Genomic DNA, 21,721 nt, shown 5'->3' with positions numbered 1-21,721 from the left:
TTACCACAATTAAAAATAAAGTAAAACAGGGAATTCCCTGGTGGTTCAATCCTGGTTGGGGAAGTAAGATCCCACAAGCTGTGTGGCAAAAAATAAAATTAAATTAAAATTTTAAAAATAAAGTAAAATAAATGATATATTAAAAAAGTGTTTTACAGTTATTTAAATTCTAATCCTAAAAATATTTCCTTATAAATTTATAAAATTTATTTTAAATTTATTTGTAGCAGTGTATTTTATGTTGAAAGTAGTTTGTAATTGAGAAAAGCCAAAAGTTTAAAATCTGGGCTTCCCTGGTGGCGCAGTGATTGAGAGTCCACCTGCCGATGCAGGGGACGCGGGTTTGTGCCCCGGTCCGGGAGGATCCCACATGCCGCAAAGCGGCTGGGCCCGTGAGCCATGGCTGCTGAGCCTGCGCGTCCGGAGCCTGTGCTCCGCAACGGGAGAGGCCACAACAGTGAGAGGCCCGCGTACCGCAAAAAAAAAAAAAAAAAAAAAAAAAAAGTTTAAAATCTCATTCTTGAAAGTTTATAAACTGTTTAAAAATGCTGTGTCAGGCTTCCCTGGTGGCACAGTGGTTGAGAGGCCGCCTGCCGATGCAGGGGACATGGGTTCGTGCCCCAGTCAGGGAGGATCCCACATGCCGCGGAGCGGCTAGGCCCATGAGCCATGGACGCTGAGCCTGCGCGTCCGGAGCCTGTGCTCCGCAACGGGAGGGGCCACAGCAGTGAGAGGCCCGCGTACGCAAAAAAAAAAAAAAAAAAAAAAACATGCTGTGTCATCATCAATGTGCTCCTGCTTACGTTCTATTTAGCATCCATATATTTGTTCATTTTTTCCTCAGTTTTTGTTGTTCTGTGTTTCATTTTTTTCATTTTGGATACTTTTTTTGTTATGTCTTCAATTCATTAATCTTTTCTTCTGTGGTCTAATCTACTGTTCATCCCTTTTTTTTTCTTGCCTCACTGTGTGGCATGCGGGATCTTAGTTCCCCGACTCCCTGACCAGGGATCAAACCTGTGCCCCCTGCAGTGGAAGCATGGAGTCTTAACCATTGGACCGCCAAGGAAGTCCCCTGTTCATCCCATTGAGTATTTTTTTTTTAAACCTCAGATATATTTTTCATCTCTAGAATTTTGATTTGGATTGTTCCTCATATCTCTATCTTTCTTGAACATATATCATATAATTATAATAACTTTTAAGGTTTTTGTTTACTAATAACATTAATGAATTATTTCATTTATTCTAATATGTAATAGTTTCAAAATAACAATATCAGTATTATTAATAACTATATGATTACTGAAAACAGCTTGGATTTTTGGAGTTTCTTTTCTTCCTTAGGCTATATACTTACTGTGGATATATAACCAAATTACTTTCTTTTTTTTTGGCTGCCCCCCCCCACCCCACCTCCCACAGCTTGTGGGATTTCAGGTCACCGACTGGGGATCGAACCTGGGCCCTCAGCAGTGAAAGCACAGAGTCCCAACCACTGAACCTCCAGGGAATTCCCAAATTACTATGTTTTTAAGTCACTTGAAATAATTTTCCAGTTTGTAATTAAGCCACCAACTTCATATTTGGTTAGATTCACTGGTTTCATTTTGCTTTTAATTATTAGATATTTTTTCCACCGTGATTTAATTCTTTTGTATGATACATAATACAGTCACATGTTTCTACAGTCAAATGATACAACAAATACCAAAGAAGTCTGGTTAGACCATATTCCCTTCCCCTACAGGTAATTTTTTTTTTTTTTTGCTGTATGCGGGCCTCTCACTGTTGTGACCTCTCCCGTTGCGGAGCACAGGCTCCGGACGCGCAGGCTCAGCGGCCATGGCTCACGGGCCCAACTGCTCCGCGGCATGTGGGATCTTTCACGGACCGGGGCACGAACCCGTGTCCCCTGCATCGGCAGGCGGACTCTCAACCACTGTGCCACCAGGGAAGTCCCTACCTACAGGTAATTAAAAACAATTTTTTTTGATTTATGCTTCCATTGTTTGTTTAATTGTAGTAAGATATGCAAACATAAAATTTACCATTTTAACCTTTTTAAAAAACTGAAGTATAGTTGAATTTACAATATTATACAAGTTTCAGGTGTACAACATAGTGATTCAATATTTTTATAGATTATAATTCATTTAAAGTTATTACTATATTGTAAATTAATTATACTTAAAAAATAAAAATTAAAAAGTTATTACAGGGCTTCCCCGGTGGCACAGTGGTTAAGAATCCACCTGCCAATGCAGGAAACACGGGTTCGAGCCCTGGTCTGGGAAGATGCAACATGCCGCGGAGCAGCTAGGCCTGTGCGCCACAGCTACTGAGCCTGTGCTCTAGAGCCCGCGAGCCACAACTACTGAAGCCCGTGTGCCTAGAGCTCGTGCTCGGCAACAGGAGAAGCCACCACAATGAGCCTGCGCACCGCAGTGAAGACCCAACGCAGCCAAAAATAAAAATAAATAAATAATTTTTAAAAAAGTTATTACAAAATAATGGCTATATTTCCCTGTGCTGTAAAATATATCCCTGTTGCTTCCATTTTAACCCATTTTTTATTATCATCATTTTATTTATTTATTTAACATCTTTATTGGAGTATAATTGCTTTACATTGTTGTGTTAGTTTCTGCTGTATAACAAATTGAATCAGCTATACATATACATATATCCCCATATCCCCTCCCTCTTGTGTCTCCCTCCCACACTCCCTATCCCACCCCTCTAGGTGGTCACAAAGCACCGAGCTGATCTCCCTGTGCTATGCGGCTGCTTCCCACTAGCTATCTATTTTACATTTGGTAGCGTATATATGTCAGTGCCACTCTCTCACTTCATCCCAACTAATCCTTCGCCCTCCCCGTGTCCTCAGGTCCATTCTCTACATTCTGCGTCTTTATTCCTGTCTTGCCCCTAGGTTCAATTCAGTAGCATTAAGTACATTCACATCACTGTGCAACCATCACCACTATTCATCATTCCAAACAGATGAAACACTGTATCCAGTAAACAATAACTTCCCATTATATGCTTCCCCCCAGCCCCTGGGAACTCCTATTCTATTTTCTGTCTCTATGAATTTGACTATTCTAGTTACCTCATAAGCGGAATGAGACACTATTTGTCCTTTTGTGTCTGGCTTATGAATGAAGTCCTCAAAGTTCATCCATGTTATAGCATGTGTCAAAATTTCCTTCTTTAAGGCTGAATAATATTCCATTGTATGTATTACATTTTGTTTATTCATTCATCAATTGATGGACATTAGGGTTGCTTCCACCTTTTGGCTATTGTGAATAATGCTGCTATGAGCATAGGTGTACAAATATCTGAGTCCCTACTTTCAGTTCTTTTGGGTATTTACCCAGAAATGGAATTTCTGGATCATATGGTCATTCTATTTAATGTTTTTAGTAATTTTTACATTCTTTTTTTTTTGCGGTACGCGGGCCTCTCACTGTTGTGGTCTCTCCCGTTGCGGAGCACAGGCTCCGGATGCGCAGGCTCAGCGGCCATGGCTCACGGGCCCAGCCGCTCCGCGGCATGTGGGATCTTCCCGGACCAGGGCACGAACCCGTGTCCTCTGCATCGGCAGGCGGACTGTCAACCACTGCACCACCAGGGAAGCCCTACATTCTTTTTTAAACTAAACAAAGCCATTATGATCTCATGGATTTTAACAAATTTTGTATGGTTCAATATATTGCAGCCAGTATTGTTTTCAATACTTATATTGTACCATCAATGAGAGCCCCTTCAACCTGACTCCTGTGTCCCTTTGATTTGACTTTAGTCTTTTATATCCTCCTTGCTTTCTGGAATGAGAAAATACTTGGGCTGAACTTGTATATTTCCTGCTCCAGGCTTGGAATTAGTCATTTCTCTAAAATGTCCTGCTTCCTTTCAGTGAGAAATGATATTTAGTGACCACCATCTGAGTGCTGGGGATACTACTGTTACATTGGTTCTAGGCATTTTCAGTGGACAAAACTATAAAATGTTTTTTTTTTCTTTCATAATAGAGAATATATAACAAATTCACACTGATATTTACAATTGAGATTAGGATCATAGGACTTTTATTTAACTTCTGGTTTTTATATTTGTATTTCTTTTATCCTACGTTTTACTCATTCAACCAATAACCATTGTACATCTACCGTATCCCTTATATTTTGCTGTGTGCTGGGAATGTACATTAAAAAACTGACATTTTATCTAGTTGCCAAATTTTGGGGGGGGCCGTACCGTGCAGCATGTGGAATCTTAGTTCCCCAACCAGGGATTGAACCCGTGCCCTCTGCAGTGCAAGCATGGAGTCTTACCCACTGGACCACCAGGGAAGTCCCTCCACATTGTTTTTTATCTGAATGAGCAAGACCTTTTACTTTTGTGCATCAGATCTGTTTGCATTAGCTTTAGTTAAAACTACTGAGCAATTCTGAATTGGCTTTCAAATTAGTTGATCTTTTTCTTTAAAAAATATTTATTTATTTGGTTGCACCTGGTCTTAGTTGCGGCAGGTGGGCTCCTTAGTTGCGGTTCGCCAGCTCCTTAGTTGTGGCATGTGAACTCTTAGTTGCAGCATGCATGTGGGAATCTAGTTCCCTGACCAGGGATCAAACCCAGGTTCCTGCATTAGGAGCTTGGAGTCTCATCCACTGCACCACCAGGCAAGTTCCTCAAATTAGCTGATCTTGGCTTATTTCTTCTTCTTCATTATCTCCATTAATTTACATTAAACTCAGATTCCAGCACTACAATTCTATTACACCCCTTAGTTGGCAGTGCCAAGGAAAAAAAAATTAAATAGGCAGTTAATACCAAAAAAATCTTTTCATCATCACTGGATATTATCCCAGAACAAGGTAATGTGATGGCACAAAACAACTTGCAGTCCTTGGGTTCTTAGCCTTTTGGTCATTTGGACTGGCAGCTGAACTCTATTGTTGACAAAACCCCTTGGTCCAAAACTGTTTCATTCACTGTGTTGGTTGTTGATGCCTACTATTACACTGTTAGAGTTTTGTTCTTTGAAGTTATTGGCCCATATTAAAATAAGAATATCCTTGGAGAGTTAAAGTTCAGACATATAACTAACACATTAGAGTGAATAAGTGTATCAGGCTTTTCCAGTGTGATATTCAGCTGAAAATAACTTTGGAGAGAAGAAAGTAAAAAACTAGGTCTAGCATAGTAGGAAATTGCTTGGAGAGAACAGACTACTTTTGAGAACCCAAGGCAGAGGAAGCATGATGGCACTAGACGCTTGCCAAGGAGATGAGGGGCATGAAAATAAGCTTATAAGACCTGATGATGCATTTGGAATATTCACCATTTTATGTTAGTTGTATGAGACTCAGCAGTCAACCAGATTTTGGTTGTGCATTAGCAAATATCAATTCTCAAAGTACTAGCAATTTAAGTAACTATTATAATGGAGTCAAAACTTAAGAGTAGCATGGATGTTATCTAATGGTAATCTTTACCGCCTTTTTTTTTTTTTTTTTTCGTGGTACGTGGACCTCTCACTGCTGTGGCCTCTCCTGTTGCAGAGCACAGGCTTCGGACGCACAGGCTCAGCAGCCATGGCCCACGGGCCCAGCCGCTCTGCGGCACGTGGTATCCTCCCGGACCGGGGCACGAACCCGCGTCCCCTGCATCGGCAGGCAGACTCTCAACCACTGCGCCACCAGGGACGCCCTACCGCCTTTTTTTTAATCGATTTTTAAAATTGAAGTACGATTGATTTACATCTAATAGTAATCTTTAGATATGCATGTTATATTTTATAAATAAGTTTTATAATATACTAAGACAATTTAAAAAATAAATCATTGCATAGAATATGTATAAACCACAGTCAATAGTTATTCTTTCTTCTCAATCTACTGAAGAGATGAAAATTTTCAGACACCCAAATAGAAAGCACAAGACTGAGCTCATTTAAGACAGGGAATACTTTATTCAAACCCATCAGAGAAATGGATAGCTTGGATCTATAACAAAGCGTCGTGTTTTAAAGCATAGGTCAGTAATTGTACATGAGAGTATACACTGCTACATACAAATTAACTGATCAGACCACAACTTTTCAATGTTTAAAACAGAATAAGCTTCCCTGTAAAAGCAGCACCTTTGTGACATTTTAACTTTAGTACTCCTCTCCTTCTTCCTCTCCCTCTCCTTCAACAGAATCCACACCAACCTCCTCATAATCCTTCTCAAGGGCAGCCATGTCCTCACGGGCCTCAGAAAACTCTCCTTCCTCCATGCCCTCACCCACGTACCAGTGAACAAAGGCACGCTTGGCATACATCAGGTCAAACTTGTGGTCCAGGCGAGCCCAGGCCTCAGCGATGGCTGTGGTGTTGCTCAGCATGCACACAGCTCGCTGTACTTTGGCCAGGTCTCCACCAGGTACCACAGTGGGAGGCTGGTAATTAATGCCAACTTTGAAGCCAGTGGGGCACCAGTCCACAAACTGGATGGTACGCTTGGTCTTGATGGTGGCAATGGCAGCATTGACATCTTTGGGAACCACATCGCCACGGTACAACAGGCAGCAAGCCATGTATTTACCATGGCGAGGGTCGCATTTCACCATCTGGTTGGCTGGCTCAAAGCAAGCATTGGTGATCTCTGCTACGGAAAGCTGTTCATGGTAGGCTTTCTCAGCAGAGATGACAGGGGCATATGTGGCCAGAGGGAAGTGGATGCGAGGATAGGGCACCAGGTTGGTCTGGAATTCTGTCAGATCAACGTTCAGGGCTCCATCAAATCGCAGGGAAGCGGTGATGGAGGACACAATTTGACCTATCAACCTATTCAGGTTAGTATATGTTGGGCGCTCAATATCGAGGTTTCTACGACAGATGTCATAGATGGCCTCATTGTCTACCATGAAAGCACAATCAGAGTGCTCCAGGGTGGTGTGGGTGGTGAGAATGGAGTTGTAGGGCTCAACTACAGCTGTGGAAACCTGAGGGGCTGGGTAAATGGAGAACTCCAGCTTGGACTTCTTGCCATAATCGACAGAGAGACGTTCCATCAGCAGGGAGGTGAACCCGGAACCAGTTCCCCCGCCAAAGCTGTGGAAAACCAAGAAGCCCTGAAGACCTGTGCACTGGTCAGCCTGTTACAAAAGAAGAATAGAAAAAACATAGTTATTGCTCTTTGTGATACCCTCACAGTAAACATAATAAGTATTTTCACTTTTCATATTAACTCCAAAGACTTAGGTTGTATTCTGACAAGAAACACTTTTTAAAAAATGTAGACCTTCCTTAAATTACTCAGCATTACTTTATTAAAAATATCTCCATTAATATTTATAAAATGACATCAATAGTTCATATTTTAATTGAACTTTAAAAAATCTTTAAAGGAATAATTAACCTTACTATTACATTTCAATTCTGTGTGAAAAAAAGAGCATATTCCAAATATCTCCCTTAGGTTCATTAATTTACTTTATTCTTGAGAATAAACATACCAGTTTCCGAATTCGGTCCAAGACGAGGTCAATGATCTCCTTGCCAATGGTGTAGTGACCTCGGGCATAGTTATTGGCAGCATCTTCCTTGCCTGTGATGAGCTGCTCGGGGTGGAAGAGCTGGCGGTAGGTGCCAGTGCGAACTTCATCTGGAAAAGGAAAACGAAGCAGCCACCCATCATTAACAACCTGCACAAGTCTGCTCGACCCCAGGGCATCAGTGGAGCCCCCAGGACACACCTTCTGTCCCAGACCCCCAGGATCTCATTGGGGTTACTGAGGTCAACTCACCAATGACCGTGGGTTCCAGGTCTACAAACACTGCCCTGGGCACATGTTTGCCAGCGCCTGTCTCACTGAAGAAGGTGTTGAAGGAGTCATCTCCTCCCCCAATAGTCTTGTCACTTGGCATTTGGCCATCAGGCTGGATGCCGTGTTCCAGGCAGTAGAGCTCCCAGCAGGCATTGCCGATCTGGACGCCAGCCTGGCCAACGTGGATGGAGATGCACTCACGCTGTGGGAAGGAACAGAGAAAAACTGTAAAGTTAGTTATATTAGCATTTTCAGTTTTCAGTAAATTTCTAAAACTAAGAAATATAGAAGTATTCTTCAAATTTATTTGAGGTCATATTCATAACACAATAGAAACAGTTAAGGAAAACCACCTGCTGTAAATGCTGCAGATGCGTGTGATCTGAATAATAATGTTGCACTGTTTAGCACATGGTGCAAGCCCATTGTTCCAAAAGCCATGCTTGAATAGAAGATTTCTCATATTTAAAAATATTCAAAGCACAGAATTTGTAAAATGAAGTAAATTCAATCAGTAATTAACTGTCATCAATATTACTGCCTCCTTTCCCTTTAAATAAAGATGAGCATTTCTGCTAAATAGGACTTGGTATTCCAACATGGACATCTGTACTGCAGCTGAGGCTGGAAGCCACACCCTTTTGCAGTCTTTCTGCAGAATCCATCAGTACTAGCGGATTAGAAGCTAAACAAGGAATGCCTTCTGCATTGCTGCATTGCTGCATTTGCTGTGCCTGGTGCCAGCCTGTACTGTCTGCTACATTATTTAACAGAGCAAGCTCTATTTCCAGCAACTGTGCCTACATGATCTCATTGTGCTATTCTGCCAGTTTTCCTCCTCTGACCCAGCCTGGGACCATATGCCTACATTGAAATGAATTAATTAAGATGCACTAGAACAAAAGACAGCTGCACAAGAGTATGTCTTCTTTGTCTGCAGCATTTTCATTTCTTAAAAAAAAAAAAAAAAGTTTTCCCAGAATCTTCTCCACTGCAAAAAAACTGAAAAAATTATTAGTATCTTTAAAACAACGGTTCCTAAATTACAAATAAATAGCACATGAGAAGCTACCAAACAAGGAAAAAAAGCCCAGTGAAAGGATAATGAAATATTATTTAAAACAACAAAATAGTATTTTCATTCTGAGATTCTGTAACCGTCACAGAATACAGAACATTCATACTCATTACATTCAACAGAGAGTGTCTTCTCAATGGCTTCTATGGCTACAGCTTCTTTTGTCTATCCGTTGTCTATTCACTGACAAATGGGGGCGGGGAGGGCGGAGGGAAGGGCGTTTCCCTGGGTCCTCCGCAATACAGCACCCTGGCTCACAAAATCGGCTTTCTCTCTCGCTGAACGTGCGGCCAAGACGGACACACACGAGTCAGTCAGGGCTGGGCGGCCCCACACCAGACATTAAAGGGCTTGTCAAGTGAATTGTGATTTTGCTCCTCAAGAAAAAAAAAATTCATCTAAGTTTTAACAGTGAATGAAAAACCTTTTAACGCCTACGGTTCTGCAAAGATGAAAGGCTTATTAAAAGTCTTCTCCTGACAGAGGAGGCTTAGTGAGGGCGAACCCCGCCCTGTGGTTCCAAGGCCAGAGAAGCAAGAAACAAACAACTCCGCCCCTGCGCCGCCTTGACGCCGGCCGCCACGGGTTCCAACAGAAACTAACCATTTTCCCCGTTAATACATGGGTATCTTTCTAAAACGTCAACGAACTGGCGAGGGATCTTTTTATATTAAGCCGAAGCTCCGCTTTGTCCCTTTCCTTCTCTCCCCCTCTTCTTCCCAGCAACACCCACCGACCCCCGACTTTTTGGTCGACTCCTCCTCTCCCTGTCCCTGGGGAACAACGCGAGGAAGGGCTCTTCGAGTCGCACGAATACCGTGCGCACACATAGGGGCCGAGCAGGCGACGCCAATACCGCCTTCCCTGCCCCGTGAGCTGCTTGCTGCAACGAAGGGCTCGGATAACAAAAACTCCCTCCGTGCCGCCTTTGTTCTCCCTCACTGTTCCGCTGCGCCCTGGACGCGGTTCTGGCTGGGCTCCTACACCCCGCACTGCGGCGGCGGCCGGGCTCAAGGATTTGGGGCAAATCTCAACCTCGCAAATAAAGCGTAAAGCTACACTGATCCAAACGAGTTGTAAAGGAAGAAGATTTTCCAAGTAGACCCTGAGAGGCTGACCCCACCCTACGGTCACAAAGAGCCGGAGAAAACATTCTTACCATAGTTGCTGTTTTGTGGCTGCCGAGCAGATGGCGGAGAGGAGGAGGAGAGGTTGTTGCTTCTTACAGCGCGACTCTTAGGCGGTCGATGTAAGAGAACCTGCGGCACATGGGCGGATGCGGCTCCCTATATACAATTCGGTCACCATGGGGATGGGCTGGGGCCTTTTCCTGTTGGTCCAGACCCCTCAATCTGCCCAGAGAAGCCACGACAGAAGAGTGGTGATTGGTGCAAGCGACATGGGATGAGGTAATCTCTCACCCACCCCTTTTTCCCTAGCATCCATAGACTGTTTGCATCCTTCAGACAAAGAGACCGTGCAAAAACAGTCAGCCGAACATCCATTATGGGGTGGGGTTGGGAAGGGGTGAGGGGAGGGAAGAAAGAGAACTAGAGTTGGATGGTTTTATGTCGTTTAAACCTCAAACTACAGTTAAAATTACCAATGTAAGAGGTTTTTTCCCCAACATGTAATCGCAGAATTTGAGATGAGATATTTAATGGAAAATTATTCCCAGCCCCTCCCTCAAAGTATACTAAACTGCATTCGGTGAGGATTCAACATCTCTAATTGCTTTAAAAATAAAGTAGAAGAGAAGATGGGAATGTTGCTTAAAATGGCTTGGGTAAATGTAATTTTTTTTAATTTAAAAAAATTCAATAATAGGACCATCCAAAATGGTTTCTCAGGTTCAAGTAATTTATTTTCAGATCTTCTTTTGCAACCCTCTCCCTAATAGTTAAACAAAAACAGAAGATGGAAAGCATAATCATACTAAATACGGAAGCACACAAGTAGTTCTAACATGAAGATAATTAAGATCTAATGAACATACCATACTTAGTCTGCTAGAAATATTCCTTTACCAGAAGTCTATGTAATATATTTTATGTAGTGTATTGTTCCTTAAAATGAATCATATTGCCTAATATAGAATTGAGAAAATACAAAGAGAAAGAACTGAGTTCAGAAGCTAGTACTACCTGTGCATGCAGTTATATTCTTCATTGTTCTCTCTTCCGGAAAGAGAAAATTAAAAAGGAAGAGCGCTGTATAGTGTAAAAAAGAAAACCATTTTGTAATATTGTCTCCTTCCACAGACGACCGTGTAGATGTCAGCTCAATAACTGCATTTCTTTTTTATGTAGCTCTTATGCGAATTCAGTAAATTCTCCTTCTCTAAGATTAGGCTTTTAACTGTGGGAATTGTAGCCAGCCTCATACTGTTGCTATTCAACTAGAGACTCTGGTGGTTGCTCAATTGCCTCTTGGGACAAAAGGCTTTGCTTTCAGCCCTAGGAAATGGATTGCAGTAACATTCTTTTGCTATTTAGAAAGGTTCCATTACCAACAAGGATGTGGTATGCGGAATATGACTCTGACTGGGTACCATTTGACGTTGCTAATGAAATTTCATAGGTAAAGAAGGTTGTTATTGCCACCGAAGTTGAAAATTTGTATTTTGGTGGATAATTTTTCCTTTTGGTTTTTAGCAACAGATTTTCAGCGTCTGCAGCACCATTTATAGTGCTCTGCAGAGCCCATTCATTCCTGCTGGGCTGGCAGTCAGTGCTTGGGCGTGGGAGGGAGGGACTTGAGACAGCTGCTGCAGGTTGTGGTGTGACAGTGGCGACCATGGATTTTTCTAGCCTGAGAGCCACAGCTCTTGCTTTACTTGTTCAAATTTGCTGCGGTAGTCATCCCTAGAAAAAAATGAGACCCGACATACAAATAATTTTATCTACTTCTTTCATATTTTACAGGAAAAATAATTTTCATTATCTTGTCTCTATACCTTTAGCAAATAAAAGTATATTTCAGTAAAGAGACAGAAGGGTTAAGGATGACTTGAATACTTTTTACTGAACCAGAAAATACACTTAACAAAAGTAAGAATTAAATGGCATAGGGAAGTATAAGGATTAATAAGTAGCTCATTGAAAATACTTCTTTCAAAAGTTTAATAAAGAAATAAATTGCACACAACTGGACCATGGTAAAGTGTACACATCTCCTTTTTTGGAATAAGAGGCACAGTCTTGAATTTTATTTTCTTTACAATATGAAAGCAATATGTCATTTCCCCAATAGTCTCAGTTCTTTACTGCAATTTACAGAGGATTAAATAAAAGAGAGGAGGGCTCATGCAATTGATACTTTGTAATTCTATCTCAGAAGCATTCATGAAAATAGGGATTTTTTTCCCTCCCCTCGGACATAAGTAACAATAAGATCTAGGTCAGAAATAGACTATGTGAGCACTGTTAATCTTAAATATATAAATGGGAGAGGAGGGGAAATAATAATCTATTCTTTTTGTTCTGATTATCTGACTTAATAGCATACAAGCTATGGGAAGCAAAAAAAAATTTTTTTAATAGATCATTTTTTAAAAAATTTTATTTAATTTTGGCTGCATTGGGTCTTCGTTGCTGTGTGCAGGCTTTCTCTAGTTGCAGCGAGGAGGGGTTACTTTTCGTTGAGGTGCAAAGGATTCTCATTGCAGTGGCTTCTCTTGTTGCAGAGCATGGGCTATAGGCGGGTGAGCTTCAGTAGTTGTGGCTCGTGGGCTCTAGAGTGCAGGCTCAGTAGTTGTGGCACACGGGCTTAGTTGCTCTGTGGCCTGTGGGATCTTCCCGGACCAGGGATTGAACCTGTGTCCCCTGTATTGGCAGGCGGATTCTTAACCACTGCACCACCAGGGAAGTCCTACTAGATCATTTTTTTATATTTACTGCCAAATTCTTTAACTTACATCAGTATACATGTATAAATATTCTACTAATGTATTCTTTCTTGTCCACAGTAAAATTAGGATAAAACATTTTTTCTTTCATAATATTTGTGGAATTTAAATTATTTATTTGGGTGTCTACATCTCCTCTTCATTAAAGTGTGAATCCTGGGGCTTCCCTGGTGGCGCAGTGGTTGAGAGTCCGCCTGCCGATGCAGGGGACACGGGTTCGTGCCCCGGTCCGGGAAGATCCCACATGCCGCGGAGCGGCTGGGCCCGTGAGCCATGGCCGCTGAGCCTGCGCGTCCGGAGCCTGTGCTCTGCAACGGGAGAGGCCACAACAGTGAGAGGCCCGCGTACCGCAAAAAAAAAAAAAACCAAAACCAAAACCAAAAACAAAAACAAAAAAAAATGTGAATCCTAGTCACAGATTGCCTAGCATATGGTAAACATCATATAGATGTTTGTTGAATTAAATGAATGATTTCTGTCTGTGCATATTTTCATAACTATTATCATGGTTAATAATTTAAAGGTATTTAATAAAGTATTTTACCTTACTTATTCAATAAGCATTTATTTGCTGTCTGCAATAAGCCCTGGACCATCCAGTGTAGCATGGAGAATTCAGAGGTAGTAACATGGTCTCTTTTCTCTAGAATCTTCTGGTCCAATCAAAGTAATAAAACAAGTACAAGTATATAGTTTTGAGAATGGCATGTGTTTCTGTGTGTGTATGGGGAGGAGCCTTGTAGAATCCATTGCATGACCCCATGTATCTAACTTATGTAGGAAACAAGGGCGTTGTCTAACAATTTTTCTACTTCTTCACCTCCTATTTATCCCTAAATGCATTTCAGTCGATTCTGCTCCTACCACTTCTTGAAACCAAATGCCCTCTCCATTTGTTGCTAAATCCATTGGACACTTTCTGGTTCTTGTTGACCTGTGATAAGCTTTGTCACAGTTGACTGTTATCTCTTTCTTTTTTTTTTTTTTGCGGTACGTGGGCCTCTCACTGCTGTGGCCTCTCCCATTGCGGAGCACAGGCTCCGGACGTGCAGGCCCAGTGGCCATGGCTCATGGGCCCAGCCGCTCTGCGGCATGTGGGATCTTCCTGGACCGGGGCACGAACCCGTGTCCCCTGCATCGGCAGGCGGACTCTCAACCACTGCGCCACCAGGGAAGCCCTGTTATCTCTTTATTGAGACGCTTTGTGCCCTTGGCTTCAAAAATTCTCTGTTTTCTTGTTTCCCTCCTACTTTTTTTGTTTCTTCTCAGTTTCTGCTGGTTCTTCCTCTTCTCCTAATCTTTAAATGTTGGAGTTCCTCAAGGTTCGGTCCTAGACTTTTTCCTAATTTTATTCTATGGATCTTGCCCTAGTGTCTGGTAAGTGTGTTCATTCCCAACGCTGCAGATCCTTTCTATATGCTGATGGCTCCTTGACATCTTCTTCTTTTTTTAAATTTTTTAAAACATCTTTATTGGAGTATAATTGCTTTACAATGGTGTGTTAGTTTCTGCTGTATAACAAATTGAATCAGCTATACATATACATATATCCCCATATCCCCTCCCTCTTGCATCTCCCTCCCACCCTCCCTATCCCACCCCTCTAGGTGGTCACAAAGCACTGAGCTGATCTCCCTGTGCTATGCAGCTGCTTCTCACTAGCTATCTATTTTACATTTGGTAGTGTATATATGTTAGTGCTACTCTCTCACTTCGTCCCAGCTTACCCTTCCCCCCCCCATGTCCTCAAGTCCATTCTCTACGTCTGCGTCTTTATTCCTGTCTTGCTTGACATCTTTTAGATCCAGATCTTATAGTAAACTTCCAGTCTCTGGCTGGGTTTCTCACATGTATCCCAAATTGAACTAGTTATCGTCTCAAAAATATGCACCTCCTACAAGTTTCTCTTGCTCAGTAAATAGAGCAGCACACATCTGGTTTCTCAAATCAGAAACAAGAATTACTCTTGACATCTCCATCTCCTTTTCTGAACACCATAGAATTAATTATTAAGTCCTGCCAAGTCTACCTCCTAAATATCTCTCAAATATTATTCTTTTCTTTTCATCTCTATTGCCTCCACTCTAATAAGTACATCATCCCTTGCCTGGAAAACCTCAGTACCCTTCTAGATTTCCTCTACATTCACTCACTCTTACCCCTCTCCAGTTCAGTCTCCATACAACAGCTGGAGTGATCTTATTGTAATACATATCACTGATCATGTCATAATATAATATGTTAATTTTAACAGTATAAACTCATGAGTTCATAAAGTTATCCCCAAAAAGCAAAAGAAAATTAAAAAAAGATAAAAGTGAATTAAAAATAATCATCTGATACCATTGCACCATTGGAAATAACTGGGGCACCAACTGCATATTCTATACACTGGCAATCGTATAGTCAAATAAAGAATTGAGCATTTGTCCTGCATTTCCTGTACAAATTGTATTTCAAGGTGACCAAATGGCCCTAGTTAACCCGAGAAAATCATTCTTTACAGAGTAATGCCAGCTTGTAAATATGGAAGTAATAACAGAGTCAGAAAAATCACGCTTTATATCCTCTAATGAAATAATTTATTAAGGCAAAGATTATCAGTGGATGAAAACTCAGATAAAATATTAATGGGGAATGTTTTAATGGAAGGATAGGCTGTTGCCATCTGAACTCACTAGTCAATCATAGCATCACTAAAAGCGGGACAATCACACCCTGTGAACCTAAGATGTGATCCAGTAAGAGGTACACAGCATCACCTATGAAGTGATGTAGCAGAAACAGTTGTGCTGAATCTAATTAAGCCTTTAGAGCCAACTTCCGTTTAGTCTGACAACTTCAACTTCTGGGAAGTAAGATGACATCACGAGGAGGAAAACAGACAACTGCAGAGTGTAGGACATTCTACAGCATAAATTATCTTGTTTCTGCAACAAGTCAATGGTGGGATGGGTGGAAAATGTGGGAAAGTGGGACAGCTCTAGGTTAGAAGAGATTTTGGAGACTAACTACTAAATATAACAGCAGATGTTGTTTGGATCCTGATTCAAACAAACCAATGTAAAACGTTTTGAAGATAACCAGGGAAATTTGAATATGGACTAGTTATTAGATAATACCAATAAATTATTATTAATTTTATTAAGTGTGATAATGGTAGTGTGGTTGTGTAAGAAAATTTCCATAATTTTTAGAGATGCATGCAGAAGTGGTAGGTTAAATGAAATAAGGTCTAAGATTTGCTTTAAAATACTTCAGCAGGGCTTCCCTGGTGGTGCAGTGGTTGAGAGTCCGCCTGCCGAGGCAGGGGACACAGGTTCATGCCCCGGTCCGGGAAGATCCCACATGCCGTGGAGCGGCTGGGCCCGTGAGCCATGGCCGCTGAGCCTGCGCGTCCAGAGCCTGTGCTCCGCAACGGGAGAGGCCACAGCAGTGAGAGGCCCACGTACCGCAAAAAAATAAATAAATAAAAATATTTCAGCAAAGAAAAAGGGAAACGATGGTAGATAACAGATTGTGGCAAAAATCTTGATAGTTGTTGAGTTTTAATAATGAGTATATGGAGTTCATTATACTTTTTTCTCTGAGTATGTTTGAAAATTTCTTAATAAAATTTTAAAGGATATAAAAAAAGAAATTGTGAATGCTGAAGACAAATTTTATCTACTTCACAATTTATTCTGTACTGCCTTAAGTGAAAAGTTATAGAAATTTAAGAGGGAGGAAAAAGTCTTTATATTACAATCTATGGTTTATCGTGAAAACCTTTATTGGGAATGGTGGCTTTTAACTGAATGGGTTGGGAGTAGAGTGAGTACTTTATTATTTTATTTTAAAACTTTATTTATTTTTGACTGCGTTGGGTCTTCGTTGCTGCGCATGGATTTTCTCTAGTTGCGGTGAATGGGAGCTACTCTTCGTTGTGGTGTGTGGGCTTCTCATTGCGGTGGCTTCTCTTGCTGCGGAGCACAGGCTCTAGGTATGCGGGCTTCAGTAGTTGTGGCACGCAGGCTCAGCAGTTGTGGCTCGTGGGCTCTAGAGCACAGGCTCAGTAGTTGTGGCACACGGGCTTAGTTGCTCCATGGCATGTGGGATCTTCCCGGACCAGGGCTCAAACCCGTGTCCCCTGCATTGGCAGGTGGATTCTTAACCACTGCTCCACTAGGGAAGCCCAGAGTGAGTACTTTAAATAGGGAAAATAATATTAGCAAAGACATAGTATGATGATGATATGGTGTCTCTGTAAGGGAGGGCAAAGAAATTAACTTGATTAGCGCATGCAAGAGAATTGTGGGTGATGTGTTATATGAGGAGAGTGGAGCATTTTGAACCCCAGTCTGAAGAAGGAGTTTGGGCTGAGTTCACACACACAGACAGTGTGAAGCCTTTATATTCTTATAGAAAAGAGTGGAGGGAAAGGAATAGCATTTTTGTAAAATTAATCTGACAGGTAAGTGGAGTAGGGAAAGAGACTGGGGATAAGTGGATCAATAAGGAGGTTATGGTAATAATCTAAGCTGAAGGTGTCAAACCATTGTAATTACAGTAGGAATGGGTAGAAGGTAATAATAGAAGAGACCATCCAAAGGAAGAATCCCACTGGTGATTGGCTGGACATGAGGTAAAAAGGAAAGAGTCAAAATTAACCCTTAAAGTTTTGAGCCTGGAGAACTAAGAGAATGAAATGGTAGTGCTGCTTTTTACAGAAATAGGGAAGTTGAGAAGGGATAACGTCTAAGCAGGATACATGCGTTTGTGTGTGTGTTTTGGGGAGGGTGTTAAGGGCAGGACCCATCAGTCAATGTGATCTTGCAAGTTGAATGTTATACTGTTTGAGGTGATAGGTGGATTGGGTGGAGAAGTCGTAGAGGCCACTGGGAATCTGAGATTGGCACTGCTCAGAGAGAGGTCAGCATCAGAGGTGTGACAATGTATATTTGGAACCTAATGACAACAACATTATGTGCCAGTGGTGTGGTATAAGAATAGAGTTCTCCAAGTGTAACCCAGAATTTCAAGTTATGCTGTTGAATGGGCAACACAGGTACAGCTATGTTCACCAAGTGAAAAGCCTTTCTTTCTTTTTTGTTCTTTATTTTGAAAACTTTTTATTGAAGGATAACGTACATACATAAATTTTCACCAATCATAAATGTACAGTTTTGCAAACTTATGATTACTAGTGTAACCCGTATACAGATCAAGTAACAGAACTATCTGAGAGGCCTCCCTCTGGTTCCCCTACCCTGTCACTATCTACTCTCAGTAATCCCCACTGACTTTTAGCACAATGGGTTTGTTTTGCCTGTTTTTGAAGTTTATATAAGTGGAATATACTCTTTTATATGTGGGTTCTTTTATTCAATGTTATGTTTGTGAAATTTACTCATACCACTGAATGCAATTGTAAATTGTTCTTATTTCTATTTATTTAGAACCACTGGACCACCAGGGAAGTCCCATGACTTTAATTTTTTATTTACCCTATGGTATGAATATACTATAATTTATTTATCTATTTCCCAGTGTTAATGGATATCTGCATTGTTTTTTGCTATTACAAATGGCATTGCTATTAGCATCCTTGTACATGTGTTTGGGTGAATATATTTACAAATTTCTGCTGTTTGCATTTCTGCTGCTAGGAATTTCAATTCCTAGGAGTGGAACTGTAGGGTAATAAGGCATGTATATGTTCAGTTTAGTAGAAAAAAATGTTAATTTTTCCAGAGTGGTTGTGGTTATGTACACTCCCACTAGTAGTATGCGAGAGTTCTGGTCATTCCTCATCCTCCTTCACTGTAGCCATTAGGAGAGTTTATAGTATATCTATCACATTGTGACTTAAATTTTTTTTTAGTACTTATTTATTATTTTTTGGGCTGTTTTGGGTCTTAGTTGCGGCACACGGGCTCTTCGTCACGGTGCATGGGCTTCTCTTGAGTTGTGGCACGTGGGCTTAGTTGCTCCACGGCATGTGGTATCTTAGTTCCCCAACCAGGGATCGAACTGGCATCCCCTGCATTGCAAGATGTATTCTCAACCACTGGACCACCAGGGAAGTCCCATGACTTTAATTTTTAACTAATGAGGTTGACACCTTTTCATTTGTTTATTTATTTGTTTATCTGGATATCCTCTTTGCTGAAATGCCTGTTCAAGTCTTTCTCATGTTTTCTCATGGGTTGCCTGTTTTTACCAATCTTAAGCATTGGTAGGAATACATTATATATTATGAATAAGAGTCCTTTGTTGGATTTACAGATGGAAAAAGAAAATCTTTTCCCACTCTGTACCTTGTCTTTTCACTCTCTTAATGATGTCATGTGATGAGCAGACGTTCTTAATTTTAATGTAGTTCAATTTACCATTTTTTCTTTATTGTTAGCAATAATAATAAAAATAAATAATTAAGAAATCTTTGCCTACCCACAAGGTCATTAACATACTCTCCTGAAGGATTTATTGTTCAACCTTTTGTATAGTTCCACAATACACAAGGAAATTGATATTTTTGTGTGTATGGTGCAATGTAGGGATTAAGATTATTTTTTTCTCCATATGGTTATACGGTTGATCCAGCACTATTTATGTAGGAGACCATCCTTTTCCCACTGGACTGCAGTGACACCTTTGTCATAAATCAAGGTACCATATATATATGGAAAGCCTCCTTTCTTTCTAGCTTATACATATTCCAACTTAATCATTTTCTAAATTATTAAAATCTTTTTTTAACCCAAGTGATTAACTCATATGGATGAACAACCGTATAGGCTTCATATGTTGATTCATTTGTTTTCTTCCTGACAACATACTGATTGCCTTCTAAGGTGCTCATATTGGGCCAAGCATACTCTAGGGTATTAATAGGTGCTTGTTTGGCTAAGATTTAACTGGACATAATGCATTCTGATAAGTCCCAAGGAAGAGGCTTGGCATGATCCTGTGCAAAGAGATATGTATTACTTATAATCTCCAGATCTTTGGGGGGTGGTGTGGTGTAGAGGATGCAGGAAGGCTTCCTGGAAGAGGTGATACTTGGGGCTATCTTGAAAAATGAATAGGAGTAGTAGGTACAAATGCGGAGGAGAGTCCACATGCAAATACACAGACAACTGGGTGAGTTTCAGAAACTGGAAGTGGTTTGTTACATAAAGTATAAAGGGATTGGGGAGTACTAGTCTGGAGAATTATGCAAAGAACTGATTATGAAAGGACCTTATTCCAAACTCAGTGAGAGCCATTAAAGGAAAGAGGAATAATGAACTTTGCATTTCAGCAAGATCCTGACTGCTCTGTGGAGAGAGAATAGATAGAACAAAGTTGGGGATGGAGGAACAAGAAGCAGGGAGACTGGTTAGAAGATGGCTGGTTAGTTGATGATAACACTGATTTAAGGAAGTGGTAGTGGCAATGGAAAACAGTGGATATATTTGGGAAATATATGGAAGGTTGAATCTAGAGGAGCTGCTGATATGTAGGAATGAGGAGCAGCAAGGAATGAAGGATGGGGCTGCTGCCTCCAGAGCAGGCAGCCTTGGGCTTAATTCTCCTTTTTGTCATAATTTAGACCAGATTAGAAAAACCATTATGGATTTAAAGAATGGATTGGAAGCGTTTGAGATGGAAGACAAGGAGACTAATTAGGAGGCTATTGCAATCATCCAGGCTTTATGATGAAAGTCATGGGGATAGAGGGAAAGAGAGTGGTTGGAAGGAAAGTGATGGATTTGGGGGATATTTGGGAGTTTGACTTACCTGATTTGGGAATAGACTTAGTAAATTAAAAACAGAAACTTTCCTGGTGATGCAGTAGTTAGGAATCCGCCTGCCAGTGCAGGGGACACGGGTTGGAGCCCTGGTCCGGGAAGATCCTACATGCTGTGGAGCAGCTAAGTAACTAAGTCTGTGCACCACAACTACTGAGCCCGCAAGCCACAACTACTGAGCCCGAGCGCCTAGAGCCTGTGCTCCGCAACGTGAGAAGCCACCACAATGAGAAGCCCCCGCACCGCAACGAAGAGTAGCCCCCGCTCGCCGCAACTAGAGACAGCCTGCACGCAGCGACGAAGACCCAACGCAGCCAAAAAATTTAAATAAATAAATAAATAAATAAATAACAGTAAAGGACTTCAAGAGAAAGCAGTGTCAGAAAAGGGCACACAGATGCACTGGCCAAGGAGGAGAAAAAGCAGAAGACATTGATGTTGTAGAAACAAAGGAAGGACAGTGTCAGGATAGAGTGCTGAGTAACATCAAATACTGTAGAGAGGTTGTTAATAAGGACAGTAGAGTGTTCGTTGGATTTAGCTACAAGGAAATAAGTATACAGCAAGGGCTTGGCCAAAAGACATAAAACATGTTTTCTGGCCCAGAGGAGTTCAAGGTACCGAGAATGGAAACTGTGTTGAGTGCTGTGAGAGAGAGGTCAGCGCAGGAGCTTTCAGACACAAAGAACTGTGTCTCATTTCCCCACTTCATCCCACTATGGTGTACACTGCCTCTGCATCCTTTTGAAATGACCATACCTGTCCACCTCATGCTGCCCTCCTCATGTAGGTTTGATTGTAAATGGATAAATTCAAACAACTAAGTTTCCCTTGAATTCCACAACAAAAACACACCTCAAATTCTAAATTTAAGCAAGGAGATGAATATGATTATGCTGACATGCTGAATTTACATTTCTCTTTTTTTTTTCTACATTTATCTTTATTTTAGGGTTCAGCACTGATCAAGGTATTGAGTGAACTGGCTGGCTCTCACTAAGTATGGCCTTTAAAGACTATCTACTGCATTCCCCTTGGCAAAATTTCAATGGTAAGGTCTAGGTAAGAATATGACCCCACACCTGAATTCAGAGTTTTATTTAAAGCTTAACATTCACTTTTTCAACCTCTGGTCA

The 21,721-nt window shown here is 41.1% G+C and overlaps 1 protein-coding gene and 1 long non-coding RNA gene across 3 annotated transcripts in view; one reads left to right on the top strand and one right to left on the bottom strand.

The window, feature by feature from the left end:
- Positions 1–5,960: 5,960 nt before the first annotated feature.
- On the bottom strand, positions 5,961–10,222 carry LOC115841358 (tubulin alpha-1A chain). Its single transcript, XM_030835184.2, has 4 exons — positions 10,063–10,222; positions 7,805–8,027; positions 7,514–7,662; positions 5,961–7,153 (listed from the first exon to the last, which is right to left on the bottom strand). Exons 1-4 carry the CDS (start codon positions 10,063–10,065, stop codon positions 6,173–6,175), a joined length of 1,356 nt encoding a protein of 451 aa, XP_030691044.1. The 5' UTR covers positions 10,066–10,222; the 3' UTR covers positions 5,961–6,172.
- Positions 9,648–21,721, top strand: part of LOC115841360 (uncharacterized) — a 24,487-nt gene continuing 12,413 nt past the window's right edge. For both annotated transcript variants that reach the window (XR_009565418.1, XR_009565417.1), the window contains exons 1-2: positions 9,648–10,312; positions 21,538–21,636. This is a non-coding gene — a long non-coding RNA (uncharacterized lncRNA). The remainder of the gene's footprint in view (positions 10,313–21,537; positions 21,637–21,721) is intronic.

The sequence above is a fragment of the Globicephala melas genome, chromosome 10 (assembly GCF_963455315.2).
Source record: "Globicephala melas chromosome 10, mGloMel1.2, whole genome shotgun sequence".
NCBI lineage: Eukaryota > Metazoa > Chordata > Mammalia > Artiodactyla > Delphinidae > Globicephala > Globicephala melas.
This window is presented reverse-complemented; position numbering and strand designations above follow the sequence as displayed.